The sequence below is a fragment of the Corvus cornix genome, chromosome 7 (genome assembly GCF_000738735.6).
Source record: "Corvus cornix cornix isolate S_Up_H32 chromosome 7, ASM73873v5, whole genome shotgun sequence".
In the NCBI taxonomy this organism is placed as follows: domain Eukaryota; kingdom Metazoa; phylum Chordata; class Aves; order Passeriformes; family Corvidae; genus Corvus; species Corvus cornix.
Genome location: NC_046337.1, coordinates 29,105,400 through 29,128,006, shown reverse-complemented (window position 1 = coordinate 29,128,006; position 22,607 = coordinate 29,105,400). Strand labels below are relative to the sequence as shown.

The 22,607-nt window shown below is 38.5% G+C and overlaps 1 protein-coding gene across 1 annotated transcript in view; it reads right to left on the bottom strand.

Moving 5' to 3' along the window:
• The window catches only part of HECW2 (HECT, C2 and WW domain containing E3 ubiquitin protein ligase 2), a 128,953-nt gene that overhangs the window by 14,918 nt on the left and 91,428 nt on the right, over positions 1-22,607 (bottom strand). The window contains 11 exon segments of the mRNA XM_019290524.3: positions 904-989; positions 1,758-1,872; positions 2,276-2,422; positions 3,011-3,140; positions 4,856-4,954; positions 7,006-7,158; positions 10,765-10,878; positions 12,939-13,059; positions 16,521-16,630; positions 18,438-18,521; positions 22,083-22,179. Coding sequence (XP_019146069.1) covers positions 904-989; positions 1,758-1,872; positions 2,276-2,422; positions 3,011-3,140; positions 4,856-4,954; positions 7,006-7,158; positions 10,765-10,878; positions 12,939-13,059; positions 16,521-16,630; positions 18,438-18,521; positions 22,083-22,179 — 1,256 coding nt within the window.

Below are 22,607 nucleotides of genomic sequence, written 5' to 3'. Positions count from 1 at the left end.
TTGCTGAAATATTGTCTGGTGAGCAGTTTTATTTACAACCTGTCAGGAACAGATCAAACATAGCTTTTGACAGATCAGAGACTACTTAATTTGCAATGACGTGGATTTTATAAAAACTTGTGACTAACAGATGTGATAGGAACATGCAAGCAGACATTTCTGTCTCTCCATCAAATGAGATGACCCACACTGCCTTTTACAGGCCTTTTTAAAATACTTAAACAGATTCAGAAAAGACAATTCTTCATAATTCAGTGATCAGAATTGACAAATTCTGAATTGTTAAAAACAGTGGATTTCATATTAGATCAAGAACACGGTATGGTTTGCAGTGGAGGTTTGTCTGTTTCTTTACAGATAGGATGGATGTAACCTGAACTTAAAAAATTTAACTCAATAACCCACGTGTATACATATTCTTCTGTTAAGATATTTTGTCGTTCAGCAGCAGGGTGACTGGAACCTGCAGGTTTAGTGAAAATGGACTTGGACTGACTTCAAGGTTTCCAGCATTATTTTCTAATTCAAGGCCTTGAACTTCCATATTAAGCTTTCTCCTTCCTAAGCTGTATAGATACCATTAACATTTCTACATAATGATATAACCAATTACACAGTCTTCCTTTTCTGTCTTTGGGAGTCTTAATGTACTTTTAATCAAACAATATTAAAAGATTATTGACATCAACCATTGTATCTTAAATGTATTTTTTAACTTAGAAGTCTATAAAAATAGCTGTGAGCTTCAGTCACTTGAAATGATTACATTTAGCCTCTGACGCAGGTTGCTCCCACTAGCAAACATCACCATAATTTCTGGGTATCATAAACCAGGATGGAACTAGTGTAGCATCAAATTTTAATGATATACGCTATTTTTACACAGATCAGCTGATTTCTTACCTGTAAAAGTCTTAGTCGCTGTTCATTGTTGAACCTTTCCACAGCAGCCCAGAACCACCGAATTACGATGTGATTGTCATGATAACCTGGTAAAGCAACAAGAGCTTTATACTTTTATGTGCTATGGAAGTAGGGGAGAGACTAGTTAGTAAGCTTTGCCTAGTTTGGCCCTAGTCACAATAGTGCCATATTCTTTATCCAATTGCAGCAAAAGGCAGGAGGTGAGAGAAAAATACTCGCAAAATGCTTAAAAATCCTAAAGGCAGAGAATGAATACACTACGACAAGAAGTGAGATCCCTTATGCAAGCATTTCTTCCATTAATCAGTCACTAACAGGAATGCCAATTCTTGAAATATTCCCATGCTGTGCTATTTATCTATCCAAAGCTACAGATGACGCTGCAACCATCACTCTCACAGTATCTCACAGTTCCCAAATCTTCTGTTGTTCTCAAATTATCTCAACTACCAGCCTGCAGTTACTGGGATTGCTTCTAATTTCCTGAGGACTTTGAGTGCGTAAAAAAAAGAGGAGTATCTGACTAAGAATGGTTCCCATTTCCATTTTTCTCCCAAGTCTGGGTGATACCAGTGTGCAGCTGAGCACGGTACTTTCTGTGGAGAAGAGTGTTCTGTTGTGCTGTCTGGGCAAGAACAGCCATGGAAGGGCTGCATGGGGATGCAATGAAGCAAACTAAAATGGACAAATTACCTTCTCCTAACACTAACTTAACCAGAGAAGTTCCGAAGTTACTATAAATGTATCTCATGGGATGGTTCTTTACTGTCTTGCAAACTGGGTAGTTCCAGAGCCCCCGACACGCTCACTGAACAAGTCAAAATTGAAGTTACCTCCTCTGTACTCTGTATTATTTCTCCAATCACTCAAGTCAATTTCTGCTGTTCCAGCTATAACCAGTTCCAGTTCTCTGGCATCAAATACAGACACCAGTCTTGCATCAACCACCTGTGAAAGGAAATAAAATGCATAGCAGCATTTCTTCCTGTACTGATTTGTGCCTCCCCATAAAGTCTGCTACTAAGGTATTTACCAGGTATCATTTCTGTCACAAATATAATTCAGGCTTTTTCTTTTTAAACAAACAAGTCTCAGAGACCCAATGCAGAAACAGAGCAAGGATTCAGTGTTAATCATACAGTGATCGAGAGTATTGTCCAGTACAAAGAAAATACATAACCATAGTCTTTACATAAATCACAAAAAAAAAAACATTTACCCCCTCCCCCTTCTTCCAGTATCTGCAAAGGCACTTCTGATTATATTTGGGACCCCATACTTAGGAAATGTATACAAGGAGAAAAATATTTTGGAAGGAGAAAGAAAGTAAATTTAATTTTGGAGCTTTTACCTCATAGAAACCACGAACTAGACTTTCTGTTTGTTGTACAACTCCTCTCTCAATTCTCCATTTCACCATCCTTTCTATGTATTCTTTCTTGTTTTTTTCAGTGACTGGGATATTGGCACCTCCTGGTTTTAGCTCCCGTTCTGTGATCTTAGGAAAAAAAAAGACCAAGTGACAACACAGTTATTATAAAGGCAACAGCAGGAATTGTAGTAATTTAAATTTTTAACTTGAAGTAATTCCTCAGAATCACTAACCAAGCCTGACTTTAGCAAAATGGAATATGTAAAGTAAGAGAACATACAAAAATAATCTTTTAATAATATTTTAAATTCCATTTAGCCTGAGGAACCTTCATAATTAGTAGTAAGAATAAGTTGAGAAGAAGAAACAATCTTTACAGTGACTAAAGTAGTGAAGTTTTCAGAATAATACCTTAACAAAGGTGTTGTAATACCTTTGAATGGCAACTTGGCTGCAATTAAATTCAAGTAAACTACCTCCAGCAAAGCAATCCTAAAGTCTGGTATTTCAGATACTCTCCAGAAAATCTCCTTGACCAGAAAAACGCGTTTGAGCAGGTACAAATAATTCCTCCCTAGATTTCAACATTGGTTTCCCCAGCCGGAATTTTTTAAATACAAGTTCAAAGCAGCATGCAGGGACACTCATTCTTCTGTCCAAATAAATGTTTATCTAACAGTAGAATGCACCAAGGAAATTAAGAAACTTGCACACCTGCCCAAAAACTTCTTCATTTACAGTAAATGTGAGATCTAGGATATCGTGTATATCATTGTCTTTCATCCACTGCAAACTCTGGTGAAACTCCTCGTCCAGATATTCCAGGTCACTCAGGTCACAGAGTCTAACAGAAGAAAGAAGAAGAAAACACACAAATACAGATGATGGCTGCAGCCTGTGCTCAGTAACTAAATTCAGCTAGGACAGTCCTGAAAAACAGACTGTGAATGGGAGCCAAGAGAAACATCAGTAAAGACAACTCATTAATAAAGACTTCAAATCTCTGTTTATTTGCCTGGTAACTGCAGGCACTGTGTAACACAAAGTAATTCTGTAAATATACAAAAGTCCAGAATTTAATTTGAAGACACGAAGCTTATGGTGAGTCTGCCCCCTGTTTCCTGTGAAGCATATTTAGGAATTATGAACATACATACATTACAGAGATAAAAAACTCAAATAATAAAAGCAATTGTAAGATTTTTTAACAAGCAACCAGTGTCCTTTTTGTTTACGTGGCTACACTGCCTCATCTCTCATCATCTTAGACATCAAGCTTACCACAGAAAAACCTTTTTACCTTTTGCCATACTTTCCCTTATCTTATCCTTGTTTTACAAATCCAGCTTGTAAGCCAACTGTCCCTTGCTGTCTTTAACAGTTACTATTCCAAGCTTTGGACATGTCATCTGTTAGTAACATTTAATACCGTGGTGGCAATTTCTGCCCTTCTTCTTAACTCCTTAAATCCTTTCCTGTGAAACAGGACAGTGGGGCTATTCATTAAGCAAGGTGCGGGGTTACCTGCCTGCTTCATTCCTGGTCAGCATAAAGCCAGAAGTAAGCCCTGCACTTGCAGCTGGATGCTCAAGAAGTTTTAAGTGACATCCTGCAGGAACAGCCCCTGTAACATCAAAGCTGATGGATTGGGCATCATGTCCCATCTGCAGAGACAGTCTGGATGGCTCATCAGTTCTGAGTAAAGCAAAAGTTCAGGGCTGGGATGGGGAAGTTGCGTGACTTAGGCTGTGTACAAAGGTGGCTGCCCCTCATATTTAATTTTACTGTTTAGAGAATCACCAAGTTAAACAACTTAATTTGGCAGCCACACAAAGTCCACCTGGGGTAAATCCTCATTCTTACTAAAATGATGCTGCTAGCATTTAGGTATTTTTAAAATATATGTGCAGTAGGAATGGATGAATTACTCCCCACTACTCGAACATGCAATGTTTTATAGGAAAAAAAATGCTTCCAGACTTCTCAAAACCAGCTTTCAAATAAAAAGTAAAGCACCTTAAGCTCATTATGTCTTAGGTTCCAGACACGCTGAGCAAGCACAGCTCTCATTGTTTCAGCCAGAACAGAAGCAGTAGTTCTGGAAACCAAGTCTGAAGTATATCAAAGTACAGCTCCTCAAAATGGAGATTGCCAACAATCAGTCTACCTCTGAGAATGGATGGTGCAGTCTAAGTTATGAAGTGATTCATATCTTATCCTGTGAGTCACTACGTGACAAATGAATAAGAACTCTATTAATATTTGGAACAAGCCCACAGCATTTCATTGTACATCTTCAAATCTAAGATTTTGTGGAAGAAAGCTGGTTACAGGGCTAAAACAAAACATGAGGTTCTCATACTGATCAGAAACAACATTCTGAGGTAGTGGAAACAAGGAAATTTTTCAAAAAATTCATGAATTGAAATCAATTTATTAAGTTGGAAATAGTGGCCTGTCTCCTTTGTCAATCAAACATCATAAATAATCCATACACAAAATGGCACCATTGATGGGGAAGGCACCAAACAAAAGAGGAGATAGAACAATGCTACTCACATTCGGAGGAGGGCTTTATAAAAGGGTCTTGTAAAAAAGGCATCCAGCAAATACTGATGTATCAGAGCAAGACCAAGAATTCGACCACTAAACCTGAACCTGGAAGAGAAAGAGTTACAGTTGTGATACTGAAACTTTGTGGTTGGTACACAGCTCTGTCATCAAAACTTGCATGATTTCCAAACAGCATTATTAAATCAGACAGCTATGTCTAAATTGTGGTATTTTTTGTTTATTTCTTGGGTTTCTTTAACATTCTCAGTCAGGCACAGGAAAAAAAAAAATTTAAAAAAGCAATTCTGCAGGGTGTGGAAAATCCCTCAGATACCTAAGTTACAACTGCTCAAAAATGTAAAATCCGTATTAACCCAATGAGCCCCTGCTAGAGCAGCCACTTTATAAAGGCATTATCTCCCAAAATGAGAGCCACTGTCTATTTTCATTTCACGCCCCTACAGGATTAACTTGTTTTCATGTTATAGAGAGGCCAAAGATTCTTCTACTTTCCCAGCCTGACAGTTCATGCTGCCTGTCTTTCCTGCTTACAGTGGCTCCTTGCTCCCTCTTCTGACTGTGGTTAAGGAGTTCTATGTATATTTTCACAAACAGTGCCTGAAAATTTTATTATGTATTGCAGTGCTCTCCAGCCCTATGTCAACAGGATCTAAATCTCCTTGTCTCACCTCTCTCTTTCTTCCCCTATTATCTTCATTTTGTTGGATATGTAAGGAGGAAGTTTGCCAGGGTTGAGACCAAATGACAGCAACCTTGAAACAGGAGGGTCTTTGCTAATATTCCCGTGAGAATCAAGATCCATTGTGAAAACTCTTCCACAATTCTAGAACTAGATTAAAGTCTAGTGTTTGTTTTCAAAGAAAATGTTTCTTGAACTTTCTGTTTATGTATCCTTTACAACATTTTTGTTCTTGGAAAAATTAGGGCTTTATTATACCTGCTTGTACAATGTTTGCAAGATGGGGATGTGACATGCAGGGCCTTCCCCTTTCCATGCATAAACTGCTTGTCACAGCTGCATTTTCTGAATTCCCCCTGGGGCTGTACAAAACCAGCATTCCCTGAAAGAGATCAGGGTCATGCCTCCTTCATTCCCAAGGTCTCTGGTCCAGCACTGCCGAAGCCAGGCATGAAAACAAAATGCTGGCAGAAGCTGCATAGCACATAAAGGTTTTCTCTCACCTCTCTGCCAGGCTCTTCTGCCTTTCCTATAGAGCCTATGCCATTTACTGTTGAAGTATTGGAGTTCAACAGGCAGGTTGCTTCAATTAACTGAACTGCCAATAAGTTAATTTTCTGTTCATTTGTAAAATTAGTAATGAAATTCCCCTCTGATACTCATTCTTCATAACTGGCTTTCAGAAAATAACTCAGTACATATCTGTTCTAAAGAGATGAGCAGTTGTCATTCCACTATTAATGTAATCCAACTACTTACACAGCAGAATTCTCTGTTAATAGTCACAGCACAGCTTTACAGATTTATGGTGATGCCATAGCTTAAATCAACTGAGGGTGATTTAACCTGGCTTATAATTGTGAAAATGAGATTATGCAAAAATCCTCGATAACTATTTTAGAAGCATGGGTCTATGTACAGACTGTTTCAAAGCTGAATGATCAGCAGTCTTCCCCCTACCCCCAATTAAGACATCACCACAGATTTCCTTCCAATAGGTATGTCAGGGTTTTTCCACTGAGGAGATCTCTGTACTCTTTAGGAAGACTCAAACAAATTAAATACAGTAATACATGCCTGAAATCTCCCTTAATCTCCTTAGCTGACAAAAAGTCAGTGTGTTACTATTTTTTCTTGTTTTTTTCCTAATACACAAGAAGTTAATATTGCTTTCATGAAATGACTGCTAATGTACAAGAAATGCAGGGAGTTGTGCTGTGAGACAATCCCATGGTACACGTTCCAAATCATAATTTTGCTGACCTTATGAGAAATAAGATCATTTAAAAACCACAAGAGAAACCAAAATCAGGGAAGTCTAAAGAAATGCAATTATTTTGCTGCTGGTTAAAAAGACTAGATACCATGTTACATGTCTGAGCACATTTGAGCAGCTGTTCTACAAGTGGGAATAACAGAAAATGTATCTGAAAAACAAAAAGAAAGTAACTCTTACCACTCATGGTGATTGTCTACAAAAGCAGACATGGGACTTATTTGTACTGTGTAGGTATCATTGGCTGAATATTCAAACAAACCATAATATGGATTGAAGAGCTCCCTGGACACCAGGAAAAAAAACTCTCTTGATGGTCCACTGTAGTCCAACCTTTAAAGAGAAACCTGACATTACTATGAAGTAAGAAACACTTTTTTGAATCTACATTCCTTACACTATATTTCGATTAAAATTTCGTAAGATTTTAACCAGAACCCTTAACCATGCAGGTTGCCTAATGCCAAAGTATGTAGAACTCTCAAGGGACTATTCTAAAATGGAACAGCTTGGAGGACTGGAATGAAGTCCTCCATGTGGGCTGCTCTCAGAAAAAAGCTTTGGCTCCAGCTGTAATGGCCTCTTTGCCACAGGAATATAACCAAATAATTGGGGGTGGCCAGGGTGGGGAGGAGGAAAATCATGAAAAGAGCCAACATCAGACTTATCTGCATCTGACAAATTAACAATGAAAATAGACAATGGTCATATTTTGTCTTTGCAGACTTTCAACCACAGGACAATTTGAAGGATAATATTTCTGTTTTCCCTAGCAATATAATCTGAGACTACTTCAGTGATTTATGTTTCTTGGTCTAAATTTTCTTGTCTGTCTTCCAAACTTGAGTGCACTTAAATGTCTTTTGGAGAGTGCACTTCCTTTGTTGGTTTTTTTGTTGTTGTTGTTGTTTTCTTTTTCCCCCCCCTATTTCAAGATTCCAGTACTAATGAATCTAAATAACCCCTTCTTCCTGAACCATAAACAAACTCATTGCTGACAATGCACTGAGACTGAATTGTGACATTATTCTGCAGGTCACCAGTGAAATGAGTTAAGTATGATGTTAATGCTCTGTTAGAGTTGGAGAAAAGTAGGGGTTTTCCAGTGGGGAACAGAGAATATTATAACCCTAACAAAGAGACAGAAAGATACATCTTTTATAGAGAAAAGATTTAATATTTGACTCAAGCACTAAGACGATGCACAGACAGAAGTACCACAGAGAAGGTCAGCTTTCCCATAGAACTTCTGCTGGGAATGTTTTGGCTCATAAACTTTTACAGAAGACAACCATAATGAGAGTTGTTTTTGAGGATGAAGCTCTCAGGAAGGTAAAGGCTGAGTGCCATTATCAAGCTGAGGACAAACCCTCTTTCCCCAGCTGAATAAAAAACATTTTCCCTTCAGTCACTTGGAAGCATTTCACTTCTATTAAGCTTCAGCAGTGAAGTACTGAAACAGATCCTTACCCTGGCAAGAAGTGATAGATTCCATCAACAAATTACAAAAAAAAAAAAATCAAAAATGGTTTGATACCATGGACAACTGTTGGATCTTAATCTTGGCACAAATATCAAGTAAAGGGTCATCTGGAAGGTTCTTGCAAACTTCTGGGATAATCAGACACACTATGAAATCCTAAGATAGAAAGGAAACTGTGTGCTTGACTATCAGCCATTTCATACAGCTCCCTTTGTACGCAGTTACTGTGAGTCATGTTAAATAAATCAATCATGAGAGTCCTGCACTGCCAGTCAGATTTATCCTACAATTAAAGGCTTGGCACAAGGGCGAGAAAACTTCATACAAGAGGTATGCAACCACACAACAGCTGCAACTGTGGGGCATTTGGATATTCAGGAGAGTAATATGTTGTTGGCAACATGACTCATGTCTCCTAGGAAGCACCATTAATACTTCAGATTTACCATTCTTAAATGCAAAGCAGCTTCTCCTAGTAGTTCACAGAACTTAGGAAAAACAAGGAACTGTATTCTTTCCATCTAAATTTTGGTAATGTATCACCACATGAATTATGAGTGTATAAAAACCATTAGATGAGCATCACAACTGATGAGTGGAGAAACTGAAGGTTTGAGGAAGATAAACATTATGAGACTTATGATAGAAATCACTTGAACAGCAATAACCATGTCTGAGTTGCCCCACTTACACTAATAAATCGATAATTACTAAAATGTTCTATTATGTAAGGATTTCCTTACCCATTACTTGATGACTTACATCTCTTTACCGAGAGGAAAAAAAAATGCAAAAGCAAACCCCCACTTAAAATCTTAAAAAAGGAGGAGCAAATAGGAAACAATGAACTTTCAGTGTTCCTCCTCTCCTCCACCCTGACCTGTCTTTCTTCACCTGGCCAAATGAGTAGTTTGATGTGATAAATATCCTTGCACCATCTCTGATGAAACAATACTGTTTGCACACATCCTTTCTTCATTAAAAACACAAATTTGTAAATAAAGGATTGACGTCATTTTAATTTGACTTTGCTCTTAATTCTTTTGCATTAAGGCTAGAGTCTTGTGTAAAGCTGGATATAATGGGGACAGGATGTGTCACCCCCATTTCCAGGTCACTCTGCATGTTGCTGAGTGGTGAAATGCAAAAGTCTGACGTCGGATGAAAGGAGATGGTGTATCTGAATCCATCTCTATCTCATGTATGATTTAAAAAATTTCCCTTTCATTTTTAAATCTGAGTTGGGGCCGTGGCTGTGAAAGTAAAGGCTGGTAGAGGCTGTGTAAAACAGGCCTCACTCCTGCATCCCCACCCTCCTCTGTCAATGCAGTATAATCTCATTGTGCACCAGCCTTGCCATTCCAGTTCTGAGTTTTTCCTCAGACAGCGTGGTGATATTATTTATATGAACAAGTCCACACTTGGCTCTCAGCTGACAACATTCTCTATTTTAAGACTTCACTGTGTCCTTATTAACACTAAGTGCTTCAGAGTGAACTTTAAACAAACAACAGGATTTAGGGGTTTTCAAAGACATATTAATTTTATCTAATCTTGTAAGAGATGTTTCTATTACAACTTTGCATTTTACAGACTCACACATTGCATGGCAATAGCACACACTACGGCATTCCAAGAGCTGTGCTGCAGTTTTCTGAATATCATGGAAGAAAAGTTTGAATGTATTTACAAACACATTCATGAATCTTATCAACAACAGGCAAGTAAGCTTTAAGACCTGACAAAGGGGCTACAAATCAAGACACAAAAGCAGCAAATAGTGCTTTGTTTCAGTTTCACTTGCAAAGGAAATCTAACCACATCTTGCTTCGCAAAGCACATCTCACAACCTGTAACACATTAGACTTTCATTAGACACAGACTGAGTGTTCTCTGAATGTGACTTTGAAGTGTCAGGAATATTTGGGGTTTTTTTGACAACTGGCAACAGCCCAGTTGCTTTTATTTGTGATGCAGGCCCTGGCCTGGAGACACAGTATGCACGTCCTGTAGCACTGAGGGCTTTCTGTTTCCAGTGTCTCAGACAGGAGCTAAATCAAGGACTGAGCCCATAGCCTACTCTGGAAGCACTCTCCCTCCAACAAATAGCAGCTGTCTTTTAATAAGCCCTGGAGACACAAAAGCACTGAGAGAAAAGAAACATGAATAACACAAGAAAGTTGTTTGGTTTTTAATTTGCTTTCCCAGCAACATTCTGAAACACACACCAACTATTGGGAAAATTCACATAAGCACTCACTACTTCTGCAAAGGCAGGGTATGTTACATTGCAAAATGCTCAAGAAGCCATCTTGAACAGCTGTATGTTCTAGGCTTGTGTATGTGGCATTTCCTGACTGCAGTCCTTCCTCTTTGCACTCTAGACAACAAGTCTGGTGAAACAGGAGCTGCAAGACACAGTTCTCAGACCACAAAGACTTCCCTGTTCTACTCACCCTTCTTCCCCAACGAACGTGACATAGAGTTTATTTCTCTGCAGGTCTTTTCTTGAGTAGCCCATGATCTGGTTAAAGGCATCTTCTAGCAAGTGATCTCTCCTGATGATTAATCTGAAGGGCAAAATTATTTTGAAACAGCAATTTGTGAACATGAACCACAGTTGGAAACATCTATTTACACTGCAGGATAGTAACAGGGTGACTTCAGAGATACATGTTTCTGCTGGATAATTTTATCCAGATCAGGAAGCTCCTGTTAATCTTTCTCCTTCAACGCTCTACTTTAGATTTCAATAAAATGTCCCTTGTACAAAGAAGAGTAGTTTTGTTTTGTCTACCTTGGTTCTTCTTTAAAGTCTTAAGGGGAAAGGTCCTGAAGCTGGCATTTTCATTAAGTCTGAAATCCTTTTGTAAAGCTGGGCCCTTAAGTGAGTTTTACTGTGAGCAAGAATCTAATCTTTTCTCTAAAAATCAATCTCTTAACATGGAAAAAAGTAAAACCATGGAAAATCACAGTATGGTAAACCCAGAAACACACATCCCAACACTATCCTTGAGTGTGTGATGGTACAAAACATCTAGAAGTTATGACAATTTGTAAAAAAACCCCACTGAAGCATCATATGTGAAAACACAATGTACCTTCTGAAAGAAAAATTGTGAAAGTGAGGAAGTGTCATAAAGATCTAAAATAAGAGTTGAAAGAATCCTCCTTACTTAAACATGTTATCCTCTGCCAAAAAAAGTGTGTTTAATTAGTTTCCTGAAACTTCACTTGCTTTATATTCAAATACTGCCTTCTGTGTGAGCCTGTCAGACGGAAGCTGCTGCTGCAGGAAGGCAGCTGAACCCACCTCCAGCCTCCTGCAAAGCCCCTGCTGGCCCTGCAGAGCTCAGTGTCTGCACTGTGCCATCCTGCCGAGGACATGCAAGGGGAGAGCCCAGGAACTGAGCAGGTACCTGGGCAACAAGAGGACCCAGGCAGCAGTGGAGCTGTACTGGGCCCTGCTTTGAACAGCTCAGCACTGTGTGCCTGGGAAAGCAACCCAGAGAAAACTTCCATTCACATGGAAAGCTGTTCCGCTTAAAAATCTACAGTGTGACGGCAAACAGGTCAGGGAAGAAAGGACCAGAAAAAAAAGGGTGTAAGAAATGGAACAGATCTTACAGGGAGCGAATGCTCCTCACCAGTTATTTGCCCAAGCATCCAGGACAAAGCTTTCACAGATAAGGCTCTAACTGTTTATGTTTTCATTATGTTCTAGGCAGACACTGCTCAACCTTTGCCTCTTTAGACTTGTCTAAACAATATCATTTTAATCCCATTTCAGTTTTGCAAAACTTGTAACAAGTTCACATGAATGAAGTCTGAGCTTTGCACAAATTTCTGCAAAATAGGGGAAGTGACTGGCTGAAGGAAATAAAAAAAAAACCACCAAAAAAAAAAAAAAAACCAAATAGAAAACCTCCTTCTTATAATAGAGGAAATTATTAAATCATGTTCTAGTGCCTCATGGCTATGAGTTAGATAACTAGCACAAGACTTGGTAATTTACAAAATTTTGGAAGTATCTTGTGTTATATTAATCCTTAATATAACAGCACGTAATCACATTATTAGCAAATAAGTGAAGGAGGGAAGACCTCACTTCAAGCACTCTAGCATTCAGAGTGCTAAAATAAAAATATTAGCAGTTTTTTAAGGCAATCTTTAGAATTTAATAACATTTAATGTATGAATCCTCTTTACTAAAGAGGACTGTGGTATCCATAGAGGCAATGATGTACAAAAGATAAGCCTATCTAATTCTTTTTAGTGGAAAAAGATACAAGAAAATATAATTTTGTATCACTGGAGTTACTCTAATGGAAGAATTCAGATGCCTCCTGTTCTGCAGGCCTCTTCCCAAAGCTCTTTTTGGCACCGTATCGTTAATATTGTCTGTACAAAAACATAGATGGAGGAAACACAGAGGTGCTCAGAACTTGCTGTATCCTCTGCTATGAATCACATGCTGGCATTAGGTCTTTTATTACAGGTTTTATATTCCCAGAAATGCCTGGGTGACCGTAACATCTGCATTCCTTCTAAGGGGAAGAAGCTTGTAGATGTGCAAGGCAAGACAAGCTGCCTGAAAAGCAATCCAATTCCATGAGGTGCTTCAACATACTTCAATTTCCCTGGGCCTTGTCCATATCCTTTAGTCTCCAACTTCCTGTAGAAGTTCCTCAGCTTGGCTTCAAAATCTCTTTTGTACGGAGCTGGAGCTCGGGCATTGGCACGCTGAGTACCTGCAGGGAGCAATAAGCAGAGAATGAGCAGCAGTGACATGAACTGATGAATGTCCCATCTGCTACTGGAAAGACTCCTTAATAGCAAGGTATGCATGGTATGTGTTTGGTTTAATCACCTTTAGAAAGAGTAAAAGCTGCATATCTTCAAATCTGCTTTGCATCCAAGATTTTTTGGTTGCTTACTTCCAATAGTATCATCTTTAAAAAGTTAATCTTAAAGGAGCAAATCCAGGTCAATGCAAAAGATGGATTAAAAAAACAGCACAAGCAACTAGAAAGACTTTACTTTTTGTTTGTCAAGTACACTTTATGTCTAACCTTTATAATAGTTCATATGATAAATGTTCTATTCTCTTCTGGTTTTAATATTATCACGGAAAACAACAACTCAGGAATGAAGCATAAACAGACTGGATTCTGCATTGCCCCTGTTGACTACATCAAGAGGAAGAAGGAAAACATTTGGAAATTCCTTAGTAGAAGTTTCTCCTCGGAGAAGTCACAAGGAAGAAAAATATAGGAAGAATGGAAAGACTATCAAACATAAGTATGTGAAACTTCTAACCTGTGGCTGCAAGAAACATACACGATGGTCACCTAAGAGAATTTAACTTTGAAAAACTGTTTTTGAGGGTCAATTTCTTAAAAGCAAGGAGAGGTGAGACCTGTACACCAAAAAAAAAAAAGGAATAGCCTACAACTGCATGTACAAGTCCAGTATATACAAACTAGGTGTTTAGTCTGATCTATTCTGAAAATGACCATCATTAGAACTTCCACTGCCTCCCTGGATAAATTACTTCCACCGATTTGATTGCAAGGCAAGGTGCCAAGGAGGCAGTCAAACTCCCTCCCTGTGTGGCTGTGTAGACATCCCCCACAAAAAATTCAGAGGACATTTAAAATTTTTCATGCCCAAACTTACACATAAGTTGCCAACTACTTCTCTGCAACTAGTGGTCACCTATAATGCACTGAAAGCGCAAATGAACAGTTCAGCAGCACTTTTATGCAGAGTTCTGTCTGTTAACTCAGTTCCCTATGCGAGTTACTTTTGGCTCCCTGCACGAAACAAAGCCAATACAGAAACATTGACTGCTGCTGTGGGGGTAGGCGTGGGAACGTAAGGTTTTCAGTAATAGAGGAGGTGCATCCGTTCTGCCTGTGAGCAGAGAGAGGGGAAGGAGAGGGGGTGGAGCCACAAAGCCTGTGGGTCTGACGGAAAAGCCAACAGCACATCCTGCGGAAGTGGGGGCTGGAAGGAGCTGCGGAGTGTATCTCTGCGGAGATCAGAGAGAGAACGAGTGAGCTCACTAATAACACTGAATGCCACTTAACAGGTCTTTAAAAGACCTGTCTGACCAGAAAGACACTTGGCACTTGTTCTGGGCTTGAAGTGTGGGAGGAATAGTAAATATCATGGAATCGGCAGGGCTCCAGAAGGAACACAAAGGACCCCTCTGGAAAAATAGATCGTGGTCATTGATTCATCTGTAGTGGTTTTCCTCTTTTACTGACAGCACCAAGAGGTTCTAAAGGTACCCTTAGCTGAAATCTCCTGAAAACTTACAGAATCTGTAAACAGCCTTTTAACTATTGGCCTTTTCCCTCTGTTTGTTTGTTTTGCTTTGGGTCAAAGTATGTACAAAAATGCAGCCACCAGAAAAAGGCAACAAAAATATACTTTGATGTTAACCCCTGAAGGAAGTTGGGTTTTTTTGAAGAGTACCACAAAACATGAATCTGATAACACATTACTTCATGGTTCAGAAATCAGCATCATAATATTCTGTCAGCACATGACAAGTCCTCACTGCAAATCAGATGCATGTGCCAAGAAATTCCTGGGCACTTAAAGTGATTACTTCCACCTTGGGAACAAAAGATGTTAATGGAAGAGCTAAAAACCACCAGTGATGTGATAATCATATTTGATTTTCAAAGAGACTATATTCTAAAGCAGATATAAAGAGTTGCTTCATGACTATTCATCTTTCCCAAAAGAGAAAGTACAAGTGATTGTGACTGATCTGAACAATGGATCCTTAACACGCCACCTCGTGCAGTGCAGCACAGCCAGCTTAGCTATGAGAAAAAACAGAGCCTCCATAGAAACATGGGCTATTTACAATTTCTCATCAAAAATGTCATTTGTGCGCCAACACAAACATGCATGCTTGCAGACTGACAGGGAGATTCAATAGTCTCTCTATATTTTTCTATGAGACAGGAGAAAGATTACAATTTTAAGGAGAATGAGACTAAAACCATCACTGTTCATCCTCTAGTATCTGCTGCTACTGTGAGTAAATGAGAATATCACACGTTAAAGACTGAATGTATTTTGAAATTACTTTGTTGGAATGAAGCCATGCCCAGCATGCTTTGGTGCATGTACCAGTGATTAAGAAATCTTAACTCTGGAAGCCAAAACTGGTTTTATTTGTAGAAGACTGCCAGGTTTGCAGTTGGAAGTAAGATGCATACATGTAGATTTCATCACTCCCTTCTTTTCAATAAAGGGAAACAGTTATATCTAAACCATATACATTCTGAAAATATTAATAAATGTGAATATTGTATTTCACTGCTTCGCAGAATGCCATAAGATCATTAAAGTCTTCAGACAGTTTCTTCACACAGATCTTACAGAGGTCCTTTGTCCAACAGCAGGAAAAGCTACCACATGTAGCATTTAATCTGGTTCCATGAAAAGGCAAAGCCTTTTATTACTGTTGGCTGGGAAAGGCCCATGACAATCACAGTTCTTTTTCTGATAAAAACTTGTTGTTGTCTGGAAATACCTAGAGTTGCTTACACCTCAAATGTTCTCTATTTATTTATACTTTTGTTCTCAAATTTGTAGAAATCCCCTTAAGCCACTTCCGATTTGCTTATCTATTGTCTTGAGGAACCTAAGCACAGCGACATCTATAAACTTGGCCTTCAAATGGAACTTGTCATATTTGCAATGATTTAGCTCTGATCAGCAACTTAGTTAGAATCTGAGAGACCAGTTTCATTCCACTCTGACATGAGTATTCGGACAGCTGCAGTATGCTACGTTTTGAACTCGTGTTAAAGGATAACAAGCTGTCTTTACACAAAATTGTCCCTCATTGCCCCACGTTACACTGCCATTTTAATGTACAGTTATTAGACCTATGCTTTTAATTCTCCAGGCATCAGGATGCTGGCATGAGCAGTAACTCAGTTGTTTCACATCTGTGAGAAACAAGTTTGCATGTTTTTTTACAAGTCAGAACAAAATCACAACCCCTGAAGCTGTAATACACCCAGCAAAGTATCTTGTGAGCCCATGGCAAAGGTTCAAGTTTGACAGTCAAATACAATTGTAGTTGTTGACTTTGATCAAAAATAGGTCTAACTCTTTGTCTTATCAAGTATGAGAAGTGGTTTCATGAAGCCCCTGCAGAAGCTTTGCCTGAGCTACTTACCTGGAGAGTTCTGAGGCGAAGACACCGGCGAGCCTCTCGGGGACTGGCAATAACTAGGATGAAGTAAGGCATGTGGTGGCACATATGACATTATTTCCTCCTCAAATAAGCTGGCAAAAAGGAGCAAAGAAGAAAGAACATGTTTATTTGAATAAATGGCAGTTTTCACTTTCTAGGGATAACGCACTAGTTATTAACCTGCTCTTTGGTAGTCACTCACCTATTTCCACTATACATACCTAGAGTGCTACAAAACATTTTACTGCCATTTCCTCAAGCATATTTTGAAAGTAGTGGAAAGCAGTAACTGCTACTTTTGTGGGACATTGCTATACATAATTGGGTATTTGTTCTCAAGGTTAAAACACAGTTAATCAGCCTTGAAAATTCATGGGCTGCCCTCTTTTTTGGTTTTTTGTATTCTCATTACAAAGGGGTCAATAACCTTATTCAGAAACATTCTAAACCTCCAGGATTAAGAATCACATCTGAACTTGTTAAGTGTAGTGAATGGTAAGCTTGTTGGCATGACATTTTATGTTTAATGACACTCCTGCTGAAACAGGTATCACATCTAGCCTGTTCCAGCTGAGTTATACTTCATGCCTCATCTATTACTGATACACAACTTTTTAGGTGACAAAAACCCAAACATTTTGCAGCCTAATCACTGCATCTGTGTGTGTATGCACACATATATATATTAAAATTTCAGTCTTTTCCCAAATTTGACACAAGCAAATCAAAAAAGGGACAGAATATCTAATATCAGAATGGATCTGGTATCAAAAGGTATGTTGAATGTGAAACACAACACAAATAAACTGCTGAGATAACATGTAAAAATTATTTTCAAAAATTGAGCTATAGAAAGAATTGCAAGCCAATCTTTTACTGTCCAACACAATGAAAACAATATTCAAGTAAAAGATGTTTCTTACTAAGTCTGTTCACCAAACAAATACCTAGAAATTCTTTTTACCTGGATTTTTTTTTATGGATCCTTTCTGACAGTTCTTTTTACATTCATGGCCATATGATGTTTTCCTCCAAGTTACACATAGAAATCTTAAGAGGTTTTAAAGAAATAATATTTATATTTTAAAAGGCCCAAACACTGGTTTAAAATGAGATTTTTTTATAGCTGTAATTAATTTGGAGATTTAGGAACCAGAAAGGATCATCATTATGCAACCTGGTCTCAAAATACAACTACTAATGCCAATTCTATTTCACTAGATTCAATTTTAAAGGTACCCATGAATTTCTTGATGCTCTTTTACAGTGAATGAGAATACAGCATCAAGATTAAAGGGTTTAATTTTAGCAAAAAATCTGCCTGGGTTTTGGAGTTCATTAAATGAAAACTGGTAAAGAAGCAGCTTCCCATTTCTTGAAGTCTGTAAGAGTATTTTCTTTATTAAAGGGGACAATGCTTGACAGCACAGTGAAGAGGAAAGTGAGACATTAAGTAATCTAAACACCTCTCAAGTATGTGCCTTTATAAACAGGCACTTCCCAAAGCACAGAACTAAACAGATGCATTCTAAAAGTAGCACAAGGCACATTCTTGAAGAAAGGTCTGAGCTGTACCACCTTTCTAAGCATCAGGGCTGGATGCAACAGGACAATTAAAGGCAGTCTGGGCACACCTGTATAAATCACAAGCAGAGTGCTCTTGCACTTGCCTTTCGTATTGCATCGTCCTATGAAAAAGTGTGACCTCCAACTACCATCTGGAAACTGAACATGATGAAAATAAAATCTGAGCCTTGAGTTGTAGCTCACCCAGCTGCAAGTCCCAGGAGTGAAGGGGAAATGACTGGGTGACACCATCAGCACACACTGCTCCCTGCAAGGCTCCTGAGCAGCTCCCACAGCATGTTCCACACGTGCATGGGCAGCAGCAGTGCCTACCTGAGTAACATGACAAGGTCCGCATCACTGGATAAACGCACCAGCCCGGGTGTTCCCTCTGTCCGGATGAACTGGATCTTCTCCCTGTGTAAGCAAAAAAAGCCTTTCCAAATACCTTTTGCAAATAAGACATCCATGTGTACCACAGCAACAAGCAAAAGTACAGAGTATACCAAAAACCTCTGGGTTATGCTTTTCCCTACTTTTTTTCCCTGCCACACCATGTCCATGTGAGCAGTAAAATATTACAACCAAAAGGTTCATTTTTTCTAAGGAACAATTCTCCTGTTGCCCTCATCTCTTCAATGCTCATGCAGGTAGTACAGTCACCCAAGCAGTAAAAAAAAATCAACAAAAAAAAAAGAAAAATCAATCTCTCAAGTTCACACTACCTGTGACTCTGAATTCAAAGTAGAAGGCTGAGACCTGTGGAAAGACATTCCTACTGTAAAAGTGAACTGTTAAAGAGGCACTGTCTCTTCTGAATCTCTACAAATGCAAGCCATACTTTACAATGCATACTTGTGATTTTAAAGGCAGAGTTTTCGTACCACACTGCACTTAAGATATCATCCCAAAAAAACCCCTGTATTATCTCTCCCCTCTATTTCACCCAAGCACACATCCTTTCTCCTAGCCCCAGTCTGGTCACTGTCGTGGAATCTCTGCCTCCTAAATTCTGAGCATGGTAACACACAGAATTTTAGGATCTGTACTGAATACAATTTCTTAGACTCCTGTTCTTTTTCTATGCAGAGCTTTTCCCTGCATTCTGAAATATGAGTACATCTTTCATATTTTCTCTTTATCAGTATGATAGTACAGTAGAGATAAATTCTCATTTGGCTTTACACTTCTGGAGAAAAAGAAAACAAAACCCAAACCCATGTAGTAAAACCTGTCCCAAATATGGAGGAGAAAACCCACAAGCAAACAGAAAAGTAAAGATCTCTGTATAAGAACAGCAGCATTGGCTCAGCTCAGGAGTCCATCTACCCCACATCCTATTACCAACGGTGACAAGGAGGTCATAAACATTCCATGCAATTGGCAGGACAGGGACATCTGGACAGTTCCAGAGCCACTCCACTTTACATCAGTGCCCAAATGGCAAGGTTGGAGGAAATAAATGGTGGATTACAAAATATACCTTAGCACTTAGTTGGCAGCAACACCAGAAACCAGAAGGACATTTTCTGGGTTAGCTAATATATGCAGCCTTCTAAATGAATGCAATGCATGACTTCCTGGGGTTACCAGTGAGAGTTGTGATTTGAGTGATATTTTTTTAATATATATGCCTTTTGTCTTCCGTTAAGACATAAATTATATTTAATGTGTAACAGGTGCCTTTGCCTGGAGCCTTTTACATTATTTAGCAGCCTCTCAGTTTTACCTGCAGTGGCTTGGAAGAAGATTTAATCTTGGCAACATGCCTAATAAGGATATGATAAGTATAATATTCTCACTCCACCACTGAAACCCTTGAATAACAATTTTCTACATGTAGTATATTTTCATTTTATATTTTAATAGTCTCTCAACTTCTTATCTCTTCTTTCTTTAAGGGAACAAGAAATTATTTTAGACAGTAAATGTCAAAGATCTTTTCAAATTATCTTTGTCCTCTGGCATTGATTTTCCTCCTCACCTATGGAATAATTACAGTAATATTAATAATAATATTTAATATCATTATCATTCCACTTCAACTGCACTGAGGTCCTCAAAGGAACAGGTTACTGGCAGTTGTACTAATCACTATACAAAAAAAAAAAAATACACAAATAATTCATACTGCAGGATTTCAGTTAGGTCTTACTTTATCAAGTGCTAACAGCAATGTCCATGGAGTTGCTTAGTCTCACAATGTGTCAAACAGACATGGATGCCAATAATTTGATAAATCAGGGTCTTCAAAGACTAACAGGCAAAATAAAGCTGGGATCTTCATAAAAATGTATGAAATCTTACTGAGACATCAGCTGTAGAAGGATATAGGAGAGGTATAATGGAAGATAATTTACCCTAATCAAATTACTAACTTCAAATACTAAAATTAGAATGGAACCATTCAACTTAACAGAATGGTTTTTCTGACCAATCCCATTCAATTTAAAAATAAAACTATGTTCATTAAAATCCTCGATCATTCTGCTGAAGCAAGCCAGTTAAGGCATATATCTTCAGTCTCCTTCCAAAGTAAATGTACAGAAGGTCATATAATCTCAAGTAAATGAGGAGGTACAGAAAACAGAATCTTTTATCCTCTGATCATCCATTTTTAATCTGAAACCCGTATTTTCTTGAGAAAGTCTGAGTTTGTGGGAAACTATGAATCTGTAATCAGGAAGCAAGGTTCTACTAGAAGCGGAATTGGGGAATGCCAACAAGTCTTGTGAGCAATTTGAACTCTAATTTATTAAAAAACCCCACAGCACACATGAAGGAAATGACACCGATTGCTGTCAGACTAAAGGAAATCAAGCACCCTGGGAAAAAGATTATGAAGCAGTAAAACTACAAGCAATCAGAAATTGTTTGTATACTACTGCCCAGCAGATTTCAAATCAAAGCTGGTGGGACAAACTTGCCTACAGTGATATGGGTACAACATAGGAACTGTTTTGACATGCTGTGAACTGTAGATTTCTGTTTTCCTTTCTCTGTATTTTCTAGAGAGCATGTATTCTGCTAGCAGGTTTGTCAGCCAGGATGTCTTTAGAGGGTAAACCACATCTTTAACACAGAAGTCACATCACAAAACTTGTTATACTACACATGGGGAAACTGCAAAACAGGGCAGCTTGTTGAATTTTGGGAACTTGCAGGACATGGAGGAAAAGGGATCATCAATAAGTAACACAGAAGGGAAAAAAACTGAGTGTCAGTGCTGGCTGCCATGCCAGCCAGTGTGGGTAGGCCTCTGGAACACAGCACTGCACAGGAGAGACTGCCAACAACCAAACCAGCATTTTTTTAAATTTAGTGTCCAAGGAAGAATAGATACATTCATTTCAGTCCTGGTCACTACTATCCAAGTTGCCAGTGATTCCATTTCCAAGTCTAAACATATGAGGGAGTTGCAATGACCACACAACAATCAAAGATCATCCTTCCTCAGATCTTGTTGCACTATGCAAAAATCTGTAGATATCCCATTTTGTAAATTTTGGAGAGCCACCAAAAATTCGGATTAATGTAAGATTACCTTAAGACGTCATGAGGTCAGGACAGCCTTTCTGTAAATGTGCTTTGTGAAGATAAGGACAAACCCAAATGCCACTCTGCCTCATGCTCCCAGCTGTACACATACCCAAATGAATGGGCACATTTGCTGTGCCATCCAGCTGTCTTGGCACATTTGGAAGACATCAGCAAATCTCTTATGCCAGTTGTTCCAAACATTCTCTTGTAGGTATTTTTATTTGATAATAATACATTACCTCTGTTCTCCTCAACCTTGTTACAGGCTGTTACGCAGAAATACAGTACACAACTATTTCCCACAGCTTTATGAATATGTTTGAATGCACCAGAAGTCTACAATCTGTTATGTTCCACTGTTAATTTTAATGAAAGTAACTAATTGTAATTAGCATTTTGTACTGAAATGGGAATAGCAAACTTCACTAATTTTCTTACCTGAGTGAATGATTCCTGGTAAGATCTGGTTGACGCTCTTGTAGAATTTCAAAGATATTGGGCTGCCGCAAAAATGCAACTATCTTGTCATTGTAAGCTGAAAACATCAACAAAAATATCATGCTGAAACAAGGGCATACCAAAACAAAGGATGTCATTCCTTCTGAGTCTTCAACAATAATGACATACTTCACAGTTTTAAGTTTAGAAGTATTGGGTTAATACTTTTGTATGTAAGACTACCAATTCTACTGTCATTTAAGGAACACACTTTTTGAATATGAACCAAATCTCATTGTGACATATCCTTTCCACTGCTAACAGCTATAATTCTGTTAGCAATTCCTGTTATATTTTAGCACTCACACTCTTAGTTAAGGCCAAACCAGAATATTTATTGCTAGAATAAAGTTGCAGGGACCTTGGTCTTCACCGCACTGAAATCTATTCTCAAACACTAAGCGGCCATTGGAAACACCCGTATCAAATCCTCACTAATGGCTGAGCCTGCAAAGCATGCACATC